Source organism: Papio anubis, chromosome 4 (genome assembly GCF_008728515.1).
Source record: "Papio anubis isolate 15944 chromosome 4, Panubis1.0, whole genome shotgun sequence".
NCBI classification, from domain to species: Eukaryota; Metazoa; Chordata; class Mammalia; order Primates; family Cercopithecidae; genus Papio; species Papio anubis.
In genome coordinates, this window is record NC_044979.1 from 156,566,806 (window position 1) to 156,589,451 (window position 22,646).

Consider the following 22,646-nt stretch of genomic DNA (forward strand, 5'->3'; position numbering starts at 1 on the left):
TTTGAGGTTCCCAGCTACGATTTTGTTAGGATCTTTCTCTCTAGGTCAAATACTATTCGCTCTATATATCAGGGTTTTCCAACGTTGGGCGCATACATGTTTATAATTGCTATATTCCTTTGCTTAATTAACCCCTTTATCATTTTATAATGACCTTATTTGTCTATTTTTACACTAACCCCTCTATCATTTTATAATGACTTTATTCGTCTATTTTTACAGTCCTTATTCAAGCATTTTAGTCATTTTCTATTAGGTTGTCTCTCTTTTACTGATATGTAGGTGTGTTCTTTTATCCAACATGCTCTACGTACATAACCTGGGCTATACATATAAATCATGTATATACAATTTATTAAGAGTATAGATAAACCTTTATGGTATAATGAAAATTATATATATAATAAAATATTTACATATGAAATATAATTTTACATATAACTTCTTTTCTTATTTTGTGGATTCTTTTAACTGGCAAAATGTTGTCTCTGGGGAGGCCGAGGCGGATGGATGACCTGAGGTCAGGAATTCGAGACCAGCCTGGACAACAGGGTGAAACTCCGTCTCTACTAAAAATACAAAAATTAGCTAGGCATGGTGGTGGGTGCCTATAATCCCAGCTACTCAGGAGGCTGAGGCAGGAGAATCACTTGAACCCGGGAAGGGGAGATTGCAGTGAGCCACTGCATTCCTGGATGGGCAACAAGAGCAAAACTTTGTCTCAAGAAACAAAAACAAAAACAAAAAAAATGTTTTCCCTGGTGAACAGAAGTGCCTGATCCTAATGTAGTTTAGTATTTTGTCTCTTTTTTATCTTATTTTTAAAAATATTTGCCTATCCTGAGGTCACTAAGGCCCTCTATATTTTCCAGGAAATCTTTATCATTTCACATTTTACCTTTAGACATACAATATACCTGAGTTAGGACTCCACACACTTTTCAGTTAGTATTTTTTACACTATGTTTAGAAAATAGCACCAGTAATTGAAAATGTCATTCTTTTCTCACTAATAGCAGTGCCATGGTTGTGACATCTCAAATGGCAGAATTCAAATAGGCCTGTTTCTGTTCTTCTTATTCTATTCCATTTTTCACCTTCTCTATCCTTTCACCAACACCAGGCTTTATTAATCTCTAAATCTTTGCCATAGTTGTTTTCTAACTGATAGAATAAGTTCTCCAAGTTTGTTGTTCTTCAAGATTGTTTTGCTAGTCTTGATTCACGTATCCATTTAAACCGACTTGCAATTCCAAATGTTAAAAATGCTACAATTTTTACTGGGACTGCATTAATTTTGTAGATCATTGAAAGAGAATTAATATCTTTGCAAGATAAACTATTTTAAGCAACAAATCAGTAATAACTTGTGTGAGCTTTTTAAAGAATCTAGATTTACTTATGAAGTGAAATTTTAAAAGTACCTCATTCTTTCACATGCAGTCCTTTTAGGTTGCTGCATATGTTTAAGCAGATGGTGTTCTGCACAAATCCAAAGAGGGCTATTTATCAGGGTCATGACACCACTTGACTTATGCAGAAAATGAGTGCAGTAACCTTAGGACCAATTCCCTTACTTCAGTAAAGAGTTATTCATTAGAATGCATTATAACTAAACAATAAAATTTTAAAAAATATTTCTATCTATGACCACTCGTCTTAAGATACGTATACCCATGAAACATAGTGAAATCATCAAGATATTCTCTAAATTTTAAACAGAATTATTTTTATTTTTGCTAGAAACAAAGCAAATTGCTTTCGTAACTTAAGATATTTTCTCTAATTTACTTTTTAAGTTTCAAAAATTGCTGACTTTTCCCAATTCTCATTTCATTGAATAAAGTAATTTTGATAGAATTAATTCAGTGGAAAATTTAATTTACTACCTGTAATACTATAATTCAAATGCAAGGTATTATGGACACTCACCCTGGGTATGACCATGAACAGTAAAGAATACTGATAAGACACTATAAACAATGGCAACTTAAACTCATGTAAAGTACTACACAATGACCAGACTTAGCTAGAATTAACTGATAGGTTTAGGTGTTTGAAATCCTCTTATTACATTTTATCATTTATAACTGAAGAAGACATCAATTTTAGAGTTTCTTTTTCCTTGCCTATAAAAATGAAACCATGGGCCATGCGATTTTAAACTTTCTTTACAAATCTACAATTATTTCACTCCAATTATGAACTGTTCAGTAAATAACTCTACAGTTGATAAGATCTCAGGAGTTTGCGGGAGCCAGAAGCATACTGTGTGTCCACGTATAGAATGGATGTAGAAATGACCAAAACACAATTTTAGAAAACAAAAGGAATAAAAGGCATCCTACCCTTGCAATTACTCCCCAAAGAACCACATCTACAGTTTGTACTCTTTAGTGTCTGACTTCTTACAGAAAAGTTTGGATTACTCAGAAAAGGAGAGTAAGGTTTACAATCTCTGAGAAATAAGAACAAAACCTTGCACAAGCATTTCATAACATCAGTGCTAACAAATGGGGAGACCAATGAGATAAAAATTAGTTTGGCAAGTAATATATTTTATTTAAAATATAAACTAAAAATTAGTTTGGCGAATAATTATTAGTTTGGCAAATATTTTAATAATCTAATTATAAAAGTTTTTTTTTCAATTCTAAGGCAGACGTAATCATTATTTTTCTTATAATGAAATCCCATATGCCAACTGAGATTTATTTTTCAAAATTAAAAAACAAAGGCTTTTAATCTATTTTTTAAATACTAAAATTCTCCTGAACTTCTATGTACCTAAAATTCAAGAAACTTCACTTTTAAATGTTCCTGTAATGTCATATTTTATTTTGTATACTGGTGTTTTTTCTCTTTTTTCAAATCTGGCTCTTTCTATTGAGAAAATCTAGAACAGTCAACCATCTGTATTTTTTTTTTCCACTTTCAACTTCCTCCCTCATTGCTCAATCTCTTCTATTTTTGGCTTATGCTTCACTAAAGCTGCTCTTTTCAGTTGAGAGATTTTATGTTGATCAAATCTCTTATGTCTTACTTTAGTTTTCAAATTCTCAAACCATCTTGGATAATGTGATATTGTTTACATGTTCCCTTAATGACATTCTACCATGCCCTTCCAAGACTCTGTATCATCTTAATTCTCTGTGTTTCCTCCTCAGCTCTCTTTCTTTATGTATAATTTATCCCATAACTCCAAATATCACCTCTACATGTATGAATACCAAATAAATATCTATGTCTGGTCCTTATCATTCTCCTGGGCATCAGGATGCCTGTGTGTGTCTATTTCTAAACAAAATGGTAGTAATTCAAAATGACTGAAATCTAACTTAGAATGATGACTCCCAAATTATTTTCTGTTTCTGTGGTCCCCATGTCTGTCAATGGAATAAGTATATTTCCAGTTCCACTTCAATTCCATTTCAAATGCTTCTAGCTCAATAAAGATTTTCTATTTCATTAACTTGGCTAAAACCCTGTTTCATCTGTGTACTCCTGTTTCATTCCATTTGTCATATTCTTATATCCTTTATTACATATTTTTGGATTAATTTCTTAGCGTTGTTTTAAATAAGCCATTCTGAACAAAGTATAAGCTCCTTGGTCACTGGCATTTATTCATATTAACATTAACATTGCACAAAATGGTCTTTTTCTGTCACATATAAGAAGACACTAGTTTCTTCCTTCTATTCTGTAGATAGTCTGCAAGGAACTAGAGGGTTAGAAAGCTCTGTGTTCCTGTGACATATTGTTTTTAAAACCTAACTCGAGTCTGATCAGTTTTCCCTCACTAAGTACTGACTTAAAACTTTAACACGGCCAGGCGCGGTGGCTCACGCTTGTAATCCCAGCACTTTGGGAGGCCGAGGTGGGTGGATCACCTGAGGTCAGGAGTTCAAGACCAGCCTGGCTTACGTAGCTAAACCCTGTCTTTACTAAAACTACAAAAATTAGCATGATGTGATGGCGCATGCCTGTAATTCCAGCTGCTAGAGTCTGAGATGGGAGAATCGCTTGAACCTGCCAGTCAGCACTGCAGTGAAACAAGATGGCGCCACTGCACTCCAGCCTGGGCTATACAGTGAGACTTCATCTCAAGAAAAAATAAAAATAAAATAAAATAAAACTATCACATTGTAAGGGAGTACCATTTTCAGCCTATTTTTAAGTAGCTGTGAAAAGACTCCAAGAACCGGTGGAAAAATAGACGAGCTTGAATCCCAGTACCCTTAGACAAGTCATTCTGACTTCTGTGAACGTTAGTTTCTTTACCCATAAATTCTCATTTGCATTTCTGCTCCACATGTTGTGTGACATAAGCAAATGCAATATATGTAAAATTACCCTTACAATGCCTGGCATTTAATAATAATTATGCATCAGGGTTAGAAATACAGGAGAATCAATTCTTCATAGCTACATTTTTTTTTTTACATCACCAAGCCTGTTTCAATTTTACTAAATTGTTTGTCTATGACCATTTGTTATATACATTCTGTATTGTTACATATATGTTTGTTATATATATTCTGTTATATATATTCTGTATATATATTCAATATATGTAAAATACATGCAATATATGTAAAATTACCCTTATAATACCTGACATTTAATAATAATTATGCATCAGGGTTAGAAATACAGGAGAATCAATTCTTCATAGCTACATTTTTTTTTTTTTTACATCACCAAGCCTATTTCAATTTTACTAAATTGTTTGTGACCATTTGTTATATATATTCTGTAAGGGATATTTTTACTTCATGAGATGGTAATTAGTATATTTCAGTTCAAAAATTAGATTCAATTGTTCTCAAACAAAATGCAAACTGCATATTTATTAGAGATGGAATAAACTAAAGAACTAACATAAATTAGCCTCTACTGCACACTAAACAAGATACAAATAAGAGACATGGTAAATACAGTGGAATCAATTCATTTCCAATATCTTTTGCTTTCTTCATCAGTACCTTTTATGCTTACCAATAATTGTCTGTATTTTTACATTATCTTCCTAAATGAACAGATCACAAAAGTTAGTTTTAGTTTTATTTAAATAGAGGCACATGATAAAACACATTGAATAAATATTACATATAGTAACATCATTACATATACTATATATATGTTATTATATATAAAGGTAGAGATAGAGATATAAATTAAATTTTGCAAGTCTTCTCTTTTGCTCATCCACTGAGCAAATATTTATGGAATAAATGCCAGGTTATAAGCACTTTTATAGAACTTGAGAACAAATTAGTAAGCAAAGCAAACAATAATTTTGTTCACATGGATTTCAAGTTGTTGTGGAAGATGGAAGTTCATAAATGTTAACTAAAAATGAAATGTCCAGTAGTGATAAGCAGTAAACAAATGAAAGGCAGGATGTTAAGTTGTTATTTGATACTGTGTCATAAACACCTCTCAGGGAGGTGACATAAAGCCTAAGGTTGGGTAATAAGGAGTCAGTAATATAACAATCAAGGGACAGAACATGCTAGGCAGATGTAAAACAATTAATGTAAAGATTCTAACATGGGAATAAGCTTGCTATGTTCAAGGACAAATGAAGCTTATTGGTGAGAGTCAAAGAAAGAGAAACTGGTATAAATATCAGATTGGGAAATTATCTAGGGGCCAAATTATTATTCCATCTTCTTGCGTCAAAGAAAAGGGTCTGAATTTTATTTGAAATAGAAAACTACTAGAAGAGTTTTAAGAATATGACTTTTGCTATTGTATGAGGAATGTGTTATTGGGCCTGGTAGATTTAGGGGAATGATTTAAAATCAGGGAGACCAGGTAAGAGGAGCTTGAAGTAATCCAGATGAAAAATGTTGTTTTTGTTTGTTTGTTTTGTTTTGTTTTGTTTTTGGCCCAAGGCGGTGGTATTACACTTACATAAGAGTGGGTATATTACAGACATAGTTGAGGTAGTGTCAACTACCTGATTGATGTCATATTTGGGTTAGGGAAAGAGAGAAATCAAAATGTACCTTCATGCCTTTGTTTGACTGTGCAAACAGCCAGATGTATGCAGTTGTGCTGTTTATTTTTATATAACCCTACTATTTGTTAATTTGTCCACCAACACCTCTGTTTTTCAGTCCTGCTGAGTTTAATTAACCTTAAGGAATTGGGTAAATGAAAAGATGTGGTTAATTCCACATATATTATTGATCACACAATTTTTATATAAATTTCTTCTGCCTTGGGAAAACAGCTTTCAACTCTTAAAAAATGTAGTGTTCAAGTTGGAAAAAGATATAAAATCTTAATGAGAAGTAGGATATAATTGATTTGACTGTTCGGATTTATACTAGCTTCTAAACATGATCCCAAGCATTCTGAGACTAGCTCTTTCATATTTTCAAAACTTATGACTATGACAATTTACTAAAACCACATTAATTACACCTAGAGCATTTTTGTTTTAAGAGCATCTCACAGCAGAGAAAAAATAAATTAAGATCAATGTCCTAGAGGATAGTATTCATGTAAAGTTCTATTTTAATTTTAATTTGGTTCTTATTAATTTAAATTACTACATATCTTGCATTCTGAAAGTTTTCTTATCAGAATGACTAACAATACATTTTTAACAAATTATATTTTTACTGTTATTTACTCAAGCATAATTTACTAAGCATTAATATTAAAAATATTTATTGGACATCTATATAACAAGAGACAATTCTAACTTCTGTGACTACAACTTGTGAAAAAGGAGACTCATTCCTTTCTGTCAGGAAACTTTCATTCTGGCAGGAAACACATTTTAATTTTAAAAAAATCAAATGATAAATAAATAATTTTTTATAAATGTTATGTAAAAATAAATAATTTACCTACTCATATTTATCTAAGCAACTTGTGAAAGAACTAAAGCATAAGGAAGAGTAGGAATTAACTAGCTGAAGTGTGTATGTGGTGGGGTGTGTGGAAAATGGTTCTTCAGGCAGAGGGAATGGATTGCATAAAAGGCTTTGTTATAAGAAAAAGTAGGATTTGATACAAAAACTGAAGAAATAGATATGAAATATCAATTGTATTTTCTGAATAACACTGAAAAACAAAACAAAACAATACCCCCGGTTTTCAGCCCAGCATGCAAGGAGATTAAAAGTTGCCACTCTCTCCTAACAAACTGAAAGCTAAACAAACTGAAATCAACAATTCTTCTTAGATTCATAAGAAAAATGTGGTGTTACTGCAAACTGCCGTCCTGAAAATTTAACAGACAGAGAGGCAGATACAGAAGATCACGACTTATCAGAGCAGAAACCTGTCAGCAGAAACGTCTATGAGAACCAGTTCTGGAATAGGAAAAAAATGTAAAATGTTATTGATGAATTGGTTGAGGCTCGATGTGGACAAGTCTGTGAGTTGAAAACTCCAGGACAACTTAGTCATAGGAGGTCCTGTGCTTCTGAGGATTTTACCTTCATGAGCTTAACCAAGTTCCTACAATGAATATTGGAGAAATAGCTCCTTGTGTTTCTGGAAAAGGAAGGGGGAAGTAACGAATTAAAATATACCAGAGCGTTCTGTTCTTAACAAAGTCTACTCTCAGGAGAAACTGTTTAACCAGAGCCTAACGTGGAGTTTTTAACAGAGCCTAACTGACCTGGAGAATGGAAATAACCAACAGCACCCAGCTCTAGGTTTCCCCCTGGAAATCCCCAGCTCCAGCCCACTCTGGTCATTCTGTCCCACCAAGGTTGTGGGAGGATCTGAGAAATGCTTGTGAAGTTTACAGCCAGAGTCACGGACTCACTAAAGGACTGAGACCTAATCATGGGATGATAGACTCTTCTTCTGCCCCACACATTACCTCCTTAATACTAAGGGATTATTGATAACATTTACCCCTACTCAGTTATGTCTAGCTGTCAGGAAAAAAATTACAAGCAGTACTAAACAGCAAAAAACACAATTTGAAGAGAGAGGCAGCATTAGACCAGATTTAGATATGATGGCGATGTTGGAATTATCAGACCAGGAATTTAAAATATCGATGATTAACATGCTAGGAACTCTAACAGACAAGGTAGACAATAAGCAATAACAGATGTGCAATGTATGCAAGCACAGAGATGAAGATTCTAGAAAAGAGGAATGTCTTTGATAGGCTTATTAGAATAGAAAGAGCTGAAGAAAGAATCTCTGAGCTTGAAGATATCTCAGCAGAAAGTGCCAAAATGGAAAGGCAAAAAGGAAATAAGAAAAAAAAAAGACTCAAACAAACAAACAAACAAACAAACAAAAGAACCAGAACATAATATCCAAGAACCATGGAGAAAATACAGAAGCCATAATATATGCATATTGGTAATATTAAAAAACGAAGACAGGGAGAAATAAACAGAAGAAATATTTGAAGCAATAATGACAGAATTTCACTAAATTAATGTCAGGCACCATATCATAGATCCAGGAAATTCAAATGTGTAAATTTAAACATGTAAAAAAAAAAGCCCACATATATACATCATATTCAAACTGCAGAAAATTAACATATATATATCCATATATAAGTATAGATATAACTATATTATTCATATTCACCTATACAAATGAAAAGTGTATTTATATATTTTATATATGAATATATATGAATATTTATATATGAATATAAATGAATACTATATTTATATATGAATATGAATATATATGAATGAATACTACATTTATATATGAATATGAATATATGAATGAATACTGTATGAATATGAATATATAAATGAATACTATATATAATGTGACTATATATGAATGAATAATATATTTATATATATTCCTTATCTATATATAATACTGAAAGGAGCAACAGAGCCAGAGGTAAAAACACCCTTACTGATGGAGGAAAAATAAGTTTTACATCTGATTTTTCTGCAGAAGTCATACAAACAAGAAGACAGTGAAGTATTTTTAGTGTTGAGAGAGAAAACCCCAGTAGTTTAGAATTCTGATTCTGTGAAATGCGAAATTATCCTTCACATGTGCAGCAGAAAGAATATCCTTTCTCAGACAAACAAAAGTAGAGGGCATTTTTTGCCAATGGATATGACTTGCAAGAAATGTTTGAACAAGTTCTTTTTTTTTGAGACAGAATTTTACTCTGTTGCCTGGTCTGGAATGCAGTGGTGTGATCTCGGCTCACTGCCACCTTTCCCTTCCGAGATTCAAGCAATTCTCCCGCCTCAGACTCCTGAGGAGCTGGGATTGCAGGCATGTGATACCATGCCCGGCTAATTTTTGTATTTTTAGTAGAGGCTGGGTTTCGCCACGTTGGCCAGACTGATCTCAAACTCCTGACCTCCACCCACCTCGGTCTCCCAAAGTGCTGGGATTTCAGGTGTGAGCCACTGTGCCTGGCCCTGAACAAGTTCTTCAGAGTAGAAAAATACTTTAAACTAGAAACTCAGATCTCCGAATCATTTGATCATTTTTCAATTGGACTTGTTTGTTTTATGTTTTGCTGTTGTTGTTATTTCTTGTTGTTGTTTTGCTATTGAATTGACTTCCTGAATATATCCTGGTTATTAATTCCTTGTTAATTGAATAGTTTGCAAATATTTTCTTCTATTCTGTAAGTTGTCTCTTCACTTTACTGATTGTTTCCATTGCTGTTCAAAACCTTTTAAGCTTGATGTGATTCCATCTGTCCATTTTTTGTTTTGGTTGCTGGTGCTCTTTAGGTCTTACTCAATAAATATTTGCCCAGACCAATGTCCTGAAAAATTTCCCCAACTTTTTCCGCTAGTAGTTTCACGGGTTCAGATCTTAGGCTTGAGTCTTTAATCAATTTTGATTTGATCTTTGTATATGGTGAGAGATAGGGGTCTGGTTTTATGCTTTTGCATATGGATATCTATCAAGTTTGCCCAGCACAGTTTATTGAAGAGGCTGTCCTTTCCCTAATATATGTTTAAAGAAAGGAAGTGCATCAGAGAAAGACTAAGTGAAGATAAATTAAAAACGTTTACTTTTCTTATTCTTATTCATAAGATTATTGAAAATAATGAAAACAATATATTTTATTATATTATGTATATATACTGTATATAGGCTAAATGAATGATAACAATGATATAAGGGATGAGAGGAAAGACTTAGAAATAACTTATCATGAGGAACTCCTGCTACCCATGAAGCAGTACAGTGTTATTTGAAAATTGACTTCATTCAGTTCATTGGAAATGTATTTTGAAAATTCTTGAACAACAAATAAACAAATTTTAAAAAGTATAATTGATATGCTAAGGAAAGACAATTAAATCACATAAAATGCTCAATTGAAATCGCCAAAGACAGAAAAAAAGTGAAAGACAAAAACTGAAATAAAGAATAAGGGCAACAAATAAAATAGTTACAAATATACTAGATATGAATCCATTGTATAAACAATTACCTTAAAATTATAATTATCTAAATAGATCAATTGCAAGGCAGAGACTGTCAGAGTAGATTAAAAAAAATAAAACAAAATAAACAAGACCAAACCAGATATTGTTCACACGCACAAAAAAAACACACAATAAGTATAATGACACAAGTAAATCAAAGATAAATAGATAGAAAAAGACATACTATGCTAACACAAATCAAATGAAAGCAGGAGTGGAAATATTGATTCCAGATACAGTCGACTTCACAACAAGGAAAGTTATCAGGTTTCTAAACGGGTATTACCTAATCATAAGGGGGTCATTTCTTAAGGAAAATATAGCGATCTTTAACATGTATATGTTTAACAACAAAGCATAAAAATATGAGAGGCAAAAATTAATACAACTTAATGAGAAACACAGGTATCCACTTTTATAGCTGGAGACTTTAACATTGAATACATGAATCCAGGAGGCAGAGGTTGCTGTGAACTGAGATCGCACTCCAGCCTGGGCAATAAGAGCGAAACTCCATCTCAAAGGAAAAAAGGTTGGCGGGGGTGGAATACAAAGAGGAAAAAAGTACGAAAAAATGGGAAAATTTTAAGAGAAAAAGGAGAAAAAAGTAAAATCAGTAAGGACATTGCTTAATCAAACAACATCTATCAACTATATATGTCATCAGTGGACTACATCTAATAACAGCAGAATACATACAATTCTCAAGCTTGCCTAGGATATGCACCAAGATAGATCACACCCTAGGTCACATGACACACTTTAAAGCATTTTATAAATAGAAATTGTACAATGTCTGCTCTCATACCACAATGGAATTATACTACAAATCAATAAAAGAAGGCCAGAAAATACTCCAAATGCTTGAAGATTAAACCATGTACATTTAAGTAACACACAGGTCCAAGAAAACTATCTCAAAAGAAATTTTTAAATATTCTAAACTAAATGAAAATGAAAACACAGCAAATCAAAATTTTGGGGATGAAGTGAAAGCAATGTTTAGAGGGCAATTTCCTTGCATACATATATTAGAATATAAGAAAGACTTAAAGTGAATTATCTAGATTTCTACCTCAGGACACTGGGAAAAGAAGAGCAGATTAAGTTCAAAGTAAGCAGAAGAAAACAAATAATAAATATTGCAGAAGAAGTTAATAAATTTCAAAGCAAAATCAATAGAGAAAATTAAAACCGAAAGCTGGTTCTTTTAAAAGATTAACAAAATTGCTAAGTCTATACCTAAGCTAACTTGGAAAAATAAAAGAAGACAGAGATAGAGAGAGAAAAACACAATAATATCAGAAATAAAGAAGGAATAATTACGATAGACAGCATTGTCATTCAAAGGATAATAAAGTAATGCCATGAGCAACTTTATGCCAATAATTTGATAACCAAAGTGAAATAGAGAAATTCATTGAAAGACGCAATCAGCTAAATGTCACAAAGACAGAAACAATCTGAACAGACCTTTATATCCATCAAACAAATTGAATTAATAATTAGTAGTCTCCCCAGACAGAAAGCACCAAGTCCAGACAGGTTCAGTGGTGAATTCTACCAAACGTTTAGACATTAACTTATATCAATTATCTACATTCTATTTCAAAAGATAGAAATAGAGAGATTACTTTCTCATTCTATGAAGCCAGAATTATTGAAATGCTAAAAACAGACAGAGAGATGACAAGAAAACTACAGGCCAATATATTTCTAAACATAAATGAAAAATCACCATTTATAAAACATTAGCAAGTCAAATCCAACAATTTATAAATAAACTGTATATTACACCCATGTGGGATTTATCCCAGGTATGCAAGTCTGATTCAACATTAAAAAATCAATGTAAATCCAACACATCAAGATAATAAAGAAAAATAATCATAAAATCATATTAATATATGCATAAAATTATTTCACAAAATTTGATACCCATTCATAATAAAGGTTTTCAATAAGAACAAGGGGTGGACCTTCCTTAACTTAATAAAGGATATCTAAAAAGCTACAACTTACATCCTTCTTTACATCTTAGTGAGTAACTAGAAGCTGTCCCCACTAAGATTAGGAAAAACTCAAGAATATCCTCTCTCCCTAATTCTTTTCAACATTGTACTGGAAGAACTAGCTAAAGCAATAAGACAAGGAAAGGAAATAAAAGGCATATTCATTGGGAAGGAAGAAATAAAACTCTCTGTGTTTGCTGATGACATGATAGTCTACGAAAAAAGTCTGAAAAAACACCTGGGTATAATCAATGATTATAGCAAGGTTGCAGGCTAAAAGATTAATATGCAAAAATCAATTAATATGCAAAAATAAAAAATATAACAGCAATAAACAAGTGAAATTTGAAGTTAAAAACAAAATTATTCTTTTCATCAGCACCCCACAAAATTAAATACTCAGGCATATATCTAATAAAATATGGACAAGATCTATATAAAGAAAACTATGTAACTGATGATAGAAAATAAAAGAATAAAATAAATGGAGAGTTATTTCACGTTCATGGATAGAAAGACTCAATGTGGACAAGATGTCAGCTCTTCCCAACTTGATCTGTAGAGTAAATGTAATCCCCAAAAAATCACAAGTTACTATGTGAATATTGACAAATTGATTCTAAAGTTTATTACATAGAGAGGCAAAAGACCCACAATAACCAAAGTAATATTGAAAGTATAAATTTGTAGGACTGACACTATCTAACTTCAACACTTACTATAAGCTACAGTAAACAAGACAATGTGATGTTGGCCAAAGAATAAACAAATAAATTAATGGAACCAAATAAAAACCCCAGAAATAGACTCACATAAATATACTCAAGTGAACTGACATGTCATACATAGTTAAGGCAGTACTATGGTGAAAAGATGATATTTTCAACAAATGGTACTGGAACAACTGTAATCCATAAGAAAAAATATATATCTAGTCACAGACATTATGCACTTCATAAAAATTAACTCAAAATGTAATATCGACCTATATGTAAATCAAAAAATTGTAAAACTACTAGAAGAAAACATGGCAGATAATCTAGATGACCTTGGTTTTGGTAGTGAATTTTTGGATTCAACACCAAAAGTGCAATCCATGAAAGAAAGGTGTTTTTGTTTGTTTTGTTTGTTTGTTTGTTTGTTTGTTTGTTTTTTGAGACGGAGTCTTGCTCTGTTGTCCAGGCTGGAGTGCAGTGGCCTGATCTCGGCTCACTGCAACCTCCACCTCCTGGGTTCAAGTGATTCTCCTGCCTCAGCCTCCTGAGTAGCTGGAATTACAGGTGTGTGTCATCATGCCTTGCTCATTTTTTGTATTTTTAATGGAGATGGGGTTTCACCATGTTAGCCAGGATAGTCTCAAACTCCTGACCTCATGATAAGCTGGACTTCTATCAAATTAAAAATTTATGCTCTGCAAAATACACTGTTAAGTGAATGAAAAGACAAATCACAGAATGGGGGAAATATTTGCAAAAAACATAACTGACAAAAGACTATTATATGAAATATACAAATAATTCTTAAACTCTATGTAATAAAAAGAAGAGCCCAATTAGAAAGTGGGCCAAAATATTTAATACACACCTAATTAAAGAAGATATACAAATAGTAAATAAGCCTATGAAAAGATATTTCAAATCCTATGAACCAGGGAAATGAAAATTAAAATGAGCTACTGTACCACTGCAAGCCTATTGAAATGGTCAGCATCTAGAACACTGACAACACCAAATGCTAGATGTGAAGCAACAGGACATCTCATTCATTGCTGATGGAAATGCAGTGATACAATCACTTTGGAAGACAATTTAGCAGCTTCTCAAGAAAATAAATATACTTTTACCTTAAAATTTGTTATTTGAGCTCCTTAATATTTACTCAAAGAAGTTGAAAGTGTCTGTCTACACCAAAACCTGAACACTGATGTTTTCAGAAGCTTGTTTTGTAACTGTCAAAACTTGGAAGCAATTAAGACATCCTTCAGTAGATGAATGAATAAACTGTGGTAGATCCCAACGATGTGACATTATTCAGCACTAAAAAGGAAAAAGATAGCAAGCCATGAAGAAACATGGAGGAAACTTAGATGATTATTACTAAGTGAAATAAGCCAATTTTAAAAGACTACCTACTTTATAATTCCAACTACATGACAAGTATAGTTTTGCTTTGAGAAAAACAAAAGACACTGAAAAGATCAGTGGTTGATAAAATAATTGTGGGAAAATGTCATTATAAACATTTTCAAACACACAGAATATACAACCCCAAGAGTGAACCTTAATATGAAGTATAAATATGGGGTAATGATGTGTCAATGTAGGTCCGTTGATTGTAACAAGTGCACCACTCTGGTGGGAGATGTTGCTAATCGGGGTAACAAGTGCACCACTCTGGTGGGAGATGTTGCTAATCGGGGAGGTTATGCATGTGTGAGAGCAGGGGATACATGGGAAATCTCTGTATCTCCCTCTCAATTTTGCTATGAAATTAAAAGTGGTCTAAATAAAGTCTACACAAATGGAATTCAAAAATTATTCTTTGAAGTTTATAATTGCTGGGCATCATAGCAGATTCTTTTCCTGATGTTAAAAATTACAATGTAGGCCGGGCGCGGTGGCTCAAGCCTGTAATCCCAGCACTTTGGGAGGCCGAGACGGGCGGATCACGAGGTCAGGAGATCGAGACCATCCTGGCTAACACGGTGAAACCCCGTCTCTACTAAAAAATACAAAAAACTAGCCGGGCGAAGTGGCGGGCGCCTGTGGTCCCAGCTACTCGGGAGGCTGAGGCAGGAGAATGGCGTAAACCCGGGAGGCGGAGCTTGCAGTGAGCTGAGATCCGGCCACTGCACTCCAGCCCGGGCGACAGAGCCAGACTCCCTCTCAAAAAAAAAAAAAAAAGAAAATTACAATGTATATGATTAATAGTTTGTAATAATGAGTACATGTACATGGGAAAGTGGAAAGACAAGAAGAAAAAGAAAAACATTAATAAACAAGATTTACCTTCTAGTAGACATATACACGTGTGTGTCTAGAAATATTTATCATTACTCCATCACAGCCACACATTTATCACCTCAAAAGACTGGCTATTATACTGAATTACACTAATCTAAATAATAAGGAAGAAACAAGAAGAATCAAGGATGTTGGGGAAAAGTGAATATACAGAATAAAATCTATAAAAAATCTAATTATATAATTTCAAATATTTCAGAAAAGAAGTTAAATAACTTCAGCAAGTTATTATAATCCCTGGGAAACAAATGGCACACAGATTATAAAAAATGAGTGAAATTTTGCTGTTGTCTAATTGGCATATTTGAATCCTTTTCATGCCTTCCATAATATGTAAAATGAAAATATCATGGTTGATTCAAAAAAACATAGATGAATGAGATCTTATTGGATGTTCAGTCCTAATCTCCTTTTCATTCATTCCCCCTTACAAAGGTATCATGACAGTAGTATCCAATGGTTATTGTGAGTGAAATATTACACAAATACCTGCTCCTCAATTTTAGCTGTATACATGGGCCCAAACTTGAATCACAAGCAATTAATCAGAAAATCTGAGAAAGTAAAGAGAATATTAACTCACATGATGATACCTCCTGTCCAATGCGGGTATAAAGAACATGAAATTTTCCGTATTAAATTTGTTTTGGGATGTGTTTTATTTGGATTATTTTTGCATATCCTTCCATTCAAGTTAAAATTCTTTGCAAGTAAGTTATTCTACATAGTAGAGTTAAACTTTTTATAAATTATGCATTTTGAAATAAAACGTAGAACACATCAATGTTTTAAAAACCTTACAGCCATATTTGTATTTTAAGGTAACCACAGTATACCCTTTTACTCTTCTTCCCTTTTCTAAAGTAATCATTCTCAAAGCTGTTTTCATGATTAATTAATTGCATGAAATCCCTACATTCTGGCAGGGTGTGCTTATTAATTAATCAATAATATCACCTCTCATGATATACCAGATGACATCTGACAGGGGCAGAGTGCATGGACATTTACTGTCTTTAATGTGTGGAAACCGTGTCTCTCTCTCTGTGTTAATATTAATAAAACATAACATAGTATTAGTGTTTTTTAAGTAGCTAAATATTTTAGTTACAAAAGCAGTACCAACATATATAATTTATATTTAATTTAATAATATCACCTTTTATGACAGACTGGATACCATTTGACAGGGACAGAGTGCATTTAGACATTTACAGTTTTAATGTGAAATATGTTAATACAACATAACATATATTAGCATTTCTGTAAGTAACCAAATATTTTAGTTTCAAAAGCGGTATCTATATGTAATTTTATATTTAATTTAATAAAATTATATATAATTTTATTTAAACACTCAAAAATCAAACAAATGTAAAAAATAGAAATCAAAGACCTTAATCAATACTGATCCTATTTGCCACCTCATACATAAGCATTAATACTTTTTTTCTTTCCTTCCCAATAATTTTCCATGTGGTCTATAGTTTGTAAAGAAATAATATCCTAGATACACACACACACACAGATATTTCTATGTACATACATATATATGTATATAAATTTTAGCAAATTTATATCACATAGAAAAGCAGCTGCAATGTTCCATTTCAGCACATAAATCTCTTCCTCATTCTTTTTATAAATGAGTAGTATTTCATAGTGTTAGATATGGTGGTACATACATACAGCCGCATAGTATGCAGCATGAAAAAATAAGAGACAACTCTAAATGTTCTTTTGTAGATTATAGCTAATACTCAGTGTTAATTCAAAAGCCTCAATTGCATACAGTTAGTATATTACCATTTGTGTAAAAATAACTATATGCATTTTCATTCATATGTGATATCTGGGTAGAATGTCTCTGGAAAAAAATTAATGTAAGAAAAATTAAAATTAAAAAGATCACTGAAAAAAATAAGAATTGTAAAGGCTACTGTTTTCTCTTGTTAATATTTAATTTCCTTTCAGTAATATTTATTTCATTCTTTTTAATTTAAAGATATTTTTTTGCATATTAATTTTTAGTAAGGAAAACAATTAAAATCAGAACTCACTAGTTCTCTCTTCTTTCTGCATTATGCTTTATTTCATCACATATTTGTACCAATTGTTAATATAAGAAAATGAATCATTTTCTTGCTAAGAATCATCAATAGCCACTTTTCCACAAATAGTATAATCCTGTATGTCATCACAAACACTGCTATCATGCAGAATTTTTTAAAGGAATCAATTGAAGAATAACAAAAACTAACACAGAGACAAGCAAACAAAACAACCTTAAGATCCAATGGTGGTGGGCTCTTCATCCATCTTTACTAACTCTATAGATCTTACTTACTTGGGACTGTTATCAGAGAATGTTGCTAAATGTGTCTTAATCACTGTCTCTTACAGACATCTGATTTTCAGGGCTAAAAAGTGTGTTCACTTCTAGATTTTCTTCTATTCTTATCAACACCCATTCTTCAAATTATGATGCATGTGTATGTGAGGTACCTACCTACTCAGATAAGAGCAACAATATGTAACTGTGATCTGATCAAAAGTGTTTTATATCCTTAGTATTTTTTTCTATATAAGTCTTAGCATTTGTAGAGTCTGTTCAATCTTTTTATCATTGTAGATTTGTTGTTTGCTTGCTTTTGTGTGCGTGTAATCCTAGTTTACATGCTTCTTAAGAGCAACTTTTAATGTCCTATATCCACCATTATGATAAGAAATATAACAGTTTCCCTGCCCTGAATGTTCTGAATGTGCCACCCTTCCTCTAGTCCCTGGCAACTACTGACTTTATTATTGTCATTATGGATTTGTCATTTCCAGAATGTCATATAGTTGGAATTATAAAGTATTTAGTCATTTCAGACTGCCTTAATTGCCTTAGTAACTATATTTAAAGTTCTGCTATGTATTTTCATGGTAGGTAGCTCATTTATTTTTTATTATGAGTAATTTTCAATTTTGCTGATGGTCCACAGCTTATTTATCCATTGCCTACTATCCATTCATTTATTGGAAGACAAGTTGGTTACAATTTTTGGCAGTTTATAAATAGTGTTACTGTACAGATTTACAGGAAGACTGTTGAATGAATACATATTAAAGTCCCCAACCCTTCCTTAGTTGTTTTTTTTTTTTTCTGTATCTATTTAAATCTTTATTAGGAGTACTTCATTCCCAAGTCTTCTATCTCACTTTACTCCTTGTCATCGCCAAATAACTTCCTTGTTATCCTTTTTTTCGTTGTTTTTCAGTTATGAGACATGAAACTTTGTATTGTTTTCTATTTTTCATCAATTATGAAAAATTACATTCACTGTCATATATGTTTGAAATTTGATAAAGATGACATTGGAGTATGAAGTTATAAATGAAGAAGTATGCATGTATGTTACAAAGATTACTTTATTTAAGCTATTTTCTTGAAAAACTTGAATATGTTAGAAGTCCATAATCATTTTACAGTTAAGATCTTTCATACAAATTGATAGACATATTTAAAAGAAAACAACACACACAAATTTCATCTTCTAAATTTTGAAATAAAAGCAACATTTCCAAAGTATTTCAAATGTTTTAAAATTTTAAAATGTTTCTTTTTTATTATTTTAAAAATGTTTCAAAATAGTTTGAAATTTTAACATTTGGCTAGTGAGGGGAAAGAAAGTTACTTGATGCTATACATTTTATTAACAAAATATTTTCATTTTTTTCCAAATAGAAAGTGTACAATAGGATTTAAAATGTGTATCAATTTTGCAAAATAGTTGATACAATTTTGATGAGAAAAAGATATCCAGAAAGAATGGAATTTCTTCCTTTTTTTCTAAGTAATAATATATGGTGAGATAAATTTAAACAGAAAAGCATTTTTCAGTGGTTTTCATAAATTAACCAAGTTGGATTTATTTGGAGGAAGGTAGAATTTGGTGATTTTCAACTGTGTTTGTTCCATAATGCATCCCTTTTTACATTTAACAGGTGAGATGTTTTTGTTTATGTTTCTAGGAAAGATGGATCAAAAGAACCAATAGTGGAGATGAGAACAGAGGATGAAAGAATTACTAATCATGAAGATGGGAGCCCAGTAAATGAGCCAAATGAAACCACACCACTAACAGAACCTGAGTATGTAGCTGGGAGTGCTTACTTCTATTCACATGGGTATTGGCAAAATGATAACACATTATTATTGTTGTATTACATATTTAAATATTAACTATTTGTAAAAGAATAGTGCTTTTACTTTTTCGATGAAAGTACATATGAATATCTAAAATCAATTTTCTATTGAGACTTTTTTCATGAAGACTTTGTATGAATGTCAGAGAAAGTCTGATAACCCATATATCTATAATTTAATGCAAAAGTATATAAAGATAAGTATCTTACAGAGTTTAGATTTTCAACAATAGTCTGTCTTTTTAAGATAGTGTTGTTTTCCCTTTCAAAATAAAATAATTATATTTACTGAAATAAAGACATGTCAGGAAATTTGTCTTCGCTTTGAATATAAATGTCAGTGAAATATACGCAAGGCTATTTTAAAAATAAATAATGTTTGTGCAGAGGAGAAAATAATATTAAAGCGTTTATCAGTGTAATGTCTATGCAGTAAATGATGCTTGGTTTCCATTCTTGACATTACTTATTTTGCATCTCTAATAGCGCTATTAAAACTATAGTAGATAACAAAACCTGAAAAGATGAATATATGCCTAGATTCATGCATAGGTCAATTAGAATAATTCAAAGCAAATACATTATTACAAAGTGTTAATAGTACTATTATATTGGAGGTATGCGATACTAACGAAGCCATAGTGATCAAACACTTCTTTACTGGGCACCAAAATAACTTTATAATTTTATTATTTTTCAGAATAAATATTTATTTTTATAACACCTAATATTTCCTTGCAGAGTAAATTGATTTAGGTTTCTCATCCTAAATCACAGATAAAAGGTTTTCACAGATGAAGAAAATGATTTTATTTTCATAAATTCCCTCTATCTGCCCACAAGGGGCTGCAATAATTAATATTTACACAAACACAAAGTACTACTCTACAGAAAAAAAATTTAATATAAATCCTCGGGCCAATTTTAGTGATTGCGTTTAGAGATTATTACAATCTAAATTCAAATTAACTGTATTAGATGTAGGTTCTGTATTCTCTACTTTAGAAATAAGAGGTGTACATGAAAACTAGGTAAGAATATGCTCTTGGACTGGGGTATATTTTGGGAAAAAAGGGTAATTTAATAACTACTCTGTGTCTCCATTATAGAAAATAAATCACCAATATAAAATAATATGATTAACAGTAATCTTAAAAATATTTTACCTAAACATAAGTGGTGAGAAACTCTATACACAGAAATAAGTTATCAGTTTGGTGAAAGCACTTAAGTCATCAAAGGGGAACATCACACACTGGGGCCTATCATGGGGAGGGGGGAGGGGAGAGGGGGGAGGGATTGCATTGGGAGTTATACCTGATGTAAATGACGAGTTGATGGGTGCTGACGAGTTGATGGGTGCAGCACAGCAACATGGCACAAGTATACATATGTAACAAACCTGCACGTTATGCACATGTACCCTAGAACTTAAAGTATAATAATAATAATAATAAAATAAATAAAAATAAAAATAAAAAAACAATATATATTTCATGAGTAAGAACTGTATTAAGTAGTATGCTAACTTAATATCAGAACTCTAATCAGAACTGTTTTCTCTACATTTTGATGCTTGAGGTGACATATTGCTTTTGTGACTTTGTATTGTCAATATTTTCAGTACTTGCGAATGCTAAAAAGGAATAACTGAGACTGCACTATTTATAACATATAAAATAGCCGCCTGCTCTCATTGGTACAATGTTTTTTTTCATTACCAGCAATGGATATTACTAGTTTTTGCCTATTTCTTACTTTGATTAGTTCTGATAGCTTTGATCTGCAGAATCTGTTTTAACCCTTCTCATTCAAAAATATAAAATAAATTACAAATAAATCCCAGAGGAACTAGCATTGTAACTTTCACTCCATTATAAAATGGTAAGGCTAAAGTCACAGAGATGGATTGGAATACTTGGAATACTATTTCTTTCCTTCTTTCTTTCTTTCTTTCTTTTTTTCTTTTTGAGACGACTTTCACTCTTGTTGCCCAGGCTGGAATGCAATGGCGCTATCTCGGCTCACTTAACCTCCGCCTCCTGGATTTAAGCTATTCTCCTGCCTCAGCCTCCCGAGTAGCTGGGATTACAGGCACACACTGCCACACCAAGCTAATTTTGTATTTTTAGTAAAGACGGGATTTCTGCATGTTGGTCAGGCTGGTCTCGAACTCCTGACGTCATGTGATCTGCCCACCTTGGCCTCCCAAAGTGCTGGAATTACAGGCATGAGCCACAGCGCCCGGCCTGGAATACTATTTCTAACTTAATTTTCTTGATGTGGAAAAAGTATGTTGTTAAGGGAGAAAAACTCATCTCCAAATGTCATGTACACAATGGTAAACAATTGAATTTGCAAGTTTTAGGAAAATCTAGAAAGCACAATTCATTGGCATCGAAGTAAGGTTTGTGAAACTGTCTTGATATGAAGAAATAAAGTTGTTATTGCTTCACAAGTTACAATTGCAAACAACTCAAAATCTGTGTTGCAAAGTGATATAAAAGTGACAAGAAAAACAATAGTGAAAAGAGGCAAAAGAAAACATATACAGTAAATATTAAAACGTGAGCAAGTCCTAAAATATGTTCATTTGCATTAAGTTCCAAGGAATATAGTTAATTCACTCAGTTTCTGAATTTTATTTTATTTTACTTATTATTATCATTATTATTTGAGATGGAGTCTTGCTCTGTTGCCCATGCTGAATGATCTCAGCGGCATGATCTCAGCTCACTGCCATCTCCATCTCCCAGTTCAAGCGAGTTCCGGCTAATTTTCGTAATTTTAGTAGATACCTGGTTTCACTGTGTTGGCCAGGCTGGTCTTGAACTCCTGACCTCAAGTGATCCACCCGCCTCAGCCTCCCAAACTGCTAGAATTACAAGCATGAGCCACCACGCCCAGCCTGGTTTCTGAATTTTATGTAACAGAATATGGCAACAATTATTAATTGTTTTCACTGGAGAAAATGTAGTACTAATAAATCA

At 32.3% G+C, this 22,646-nt stretch overlaps 1 protein-coding gene across 4 annotated transcripts in view; it reads left to right on the top strand.

Annotated features, from left to right (window-relative positions):
• The window catches only part of NCAM2 (neural cell adhesion molecule 2), a 549,007-nt gene that overhangs the window by 520,413 nt on the left and 5,948 nt on the right, over window positions 1-22,646 (top strand). For all 4 annotated transcript variants that reach the window (XM_017956502.3, XM_009202421.4, XM_017956504.3 and 1 more), the window contains exon 17: window positions 19,483-19,602. In XM_017956502.3, coding sequence (XP_017811991.1) covers window positions 19,483-19,602 — 120 coding nt within the window. The remainder of the gene's footprint in view (window positions 1-19,482; window positions 19,603-22,646) is intronic.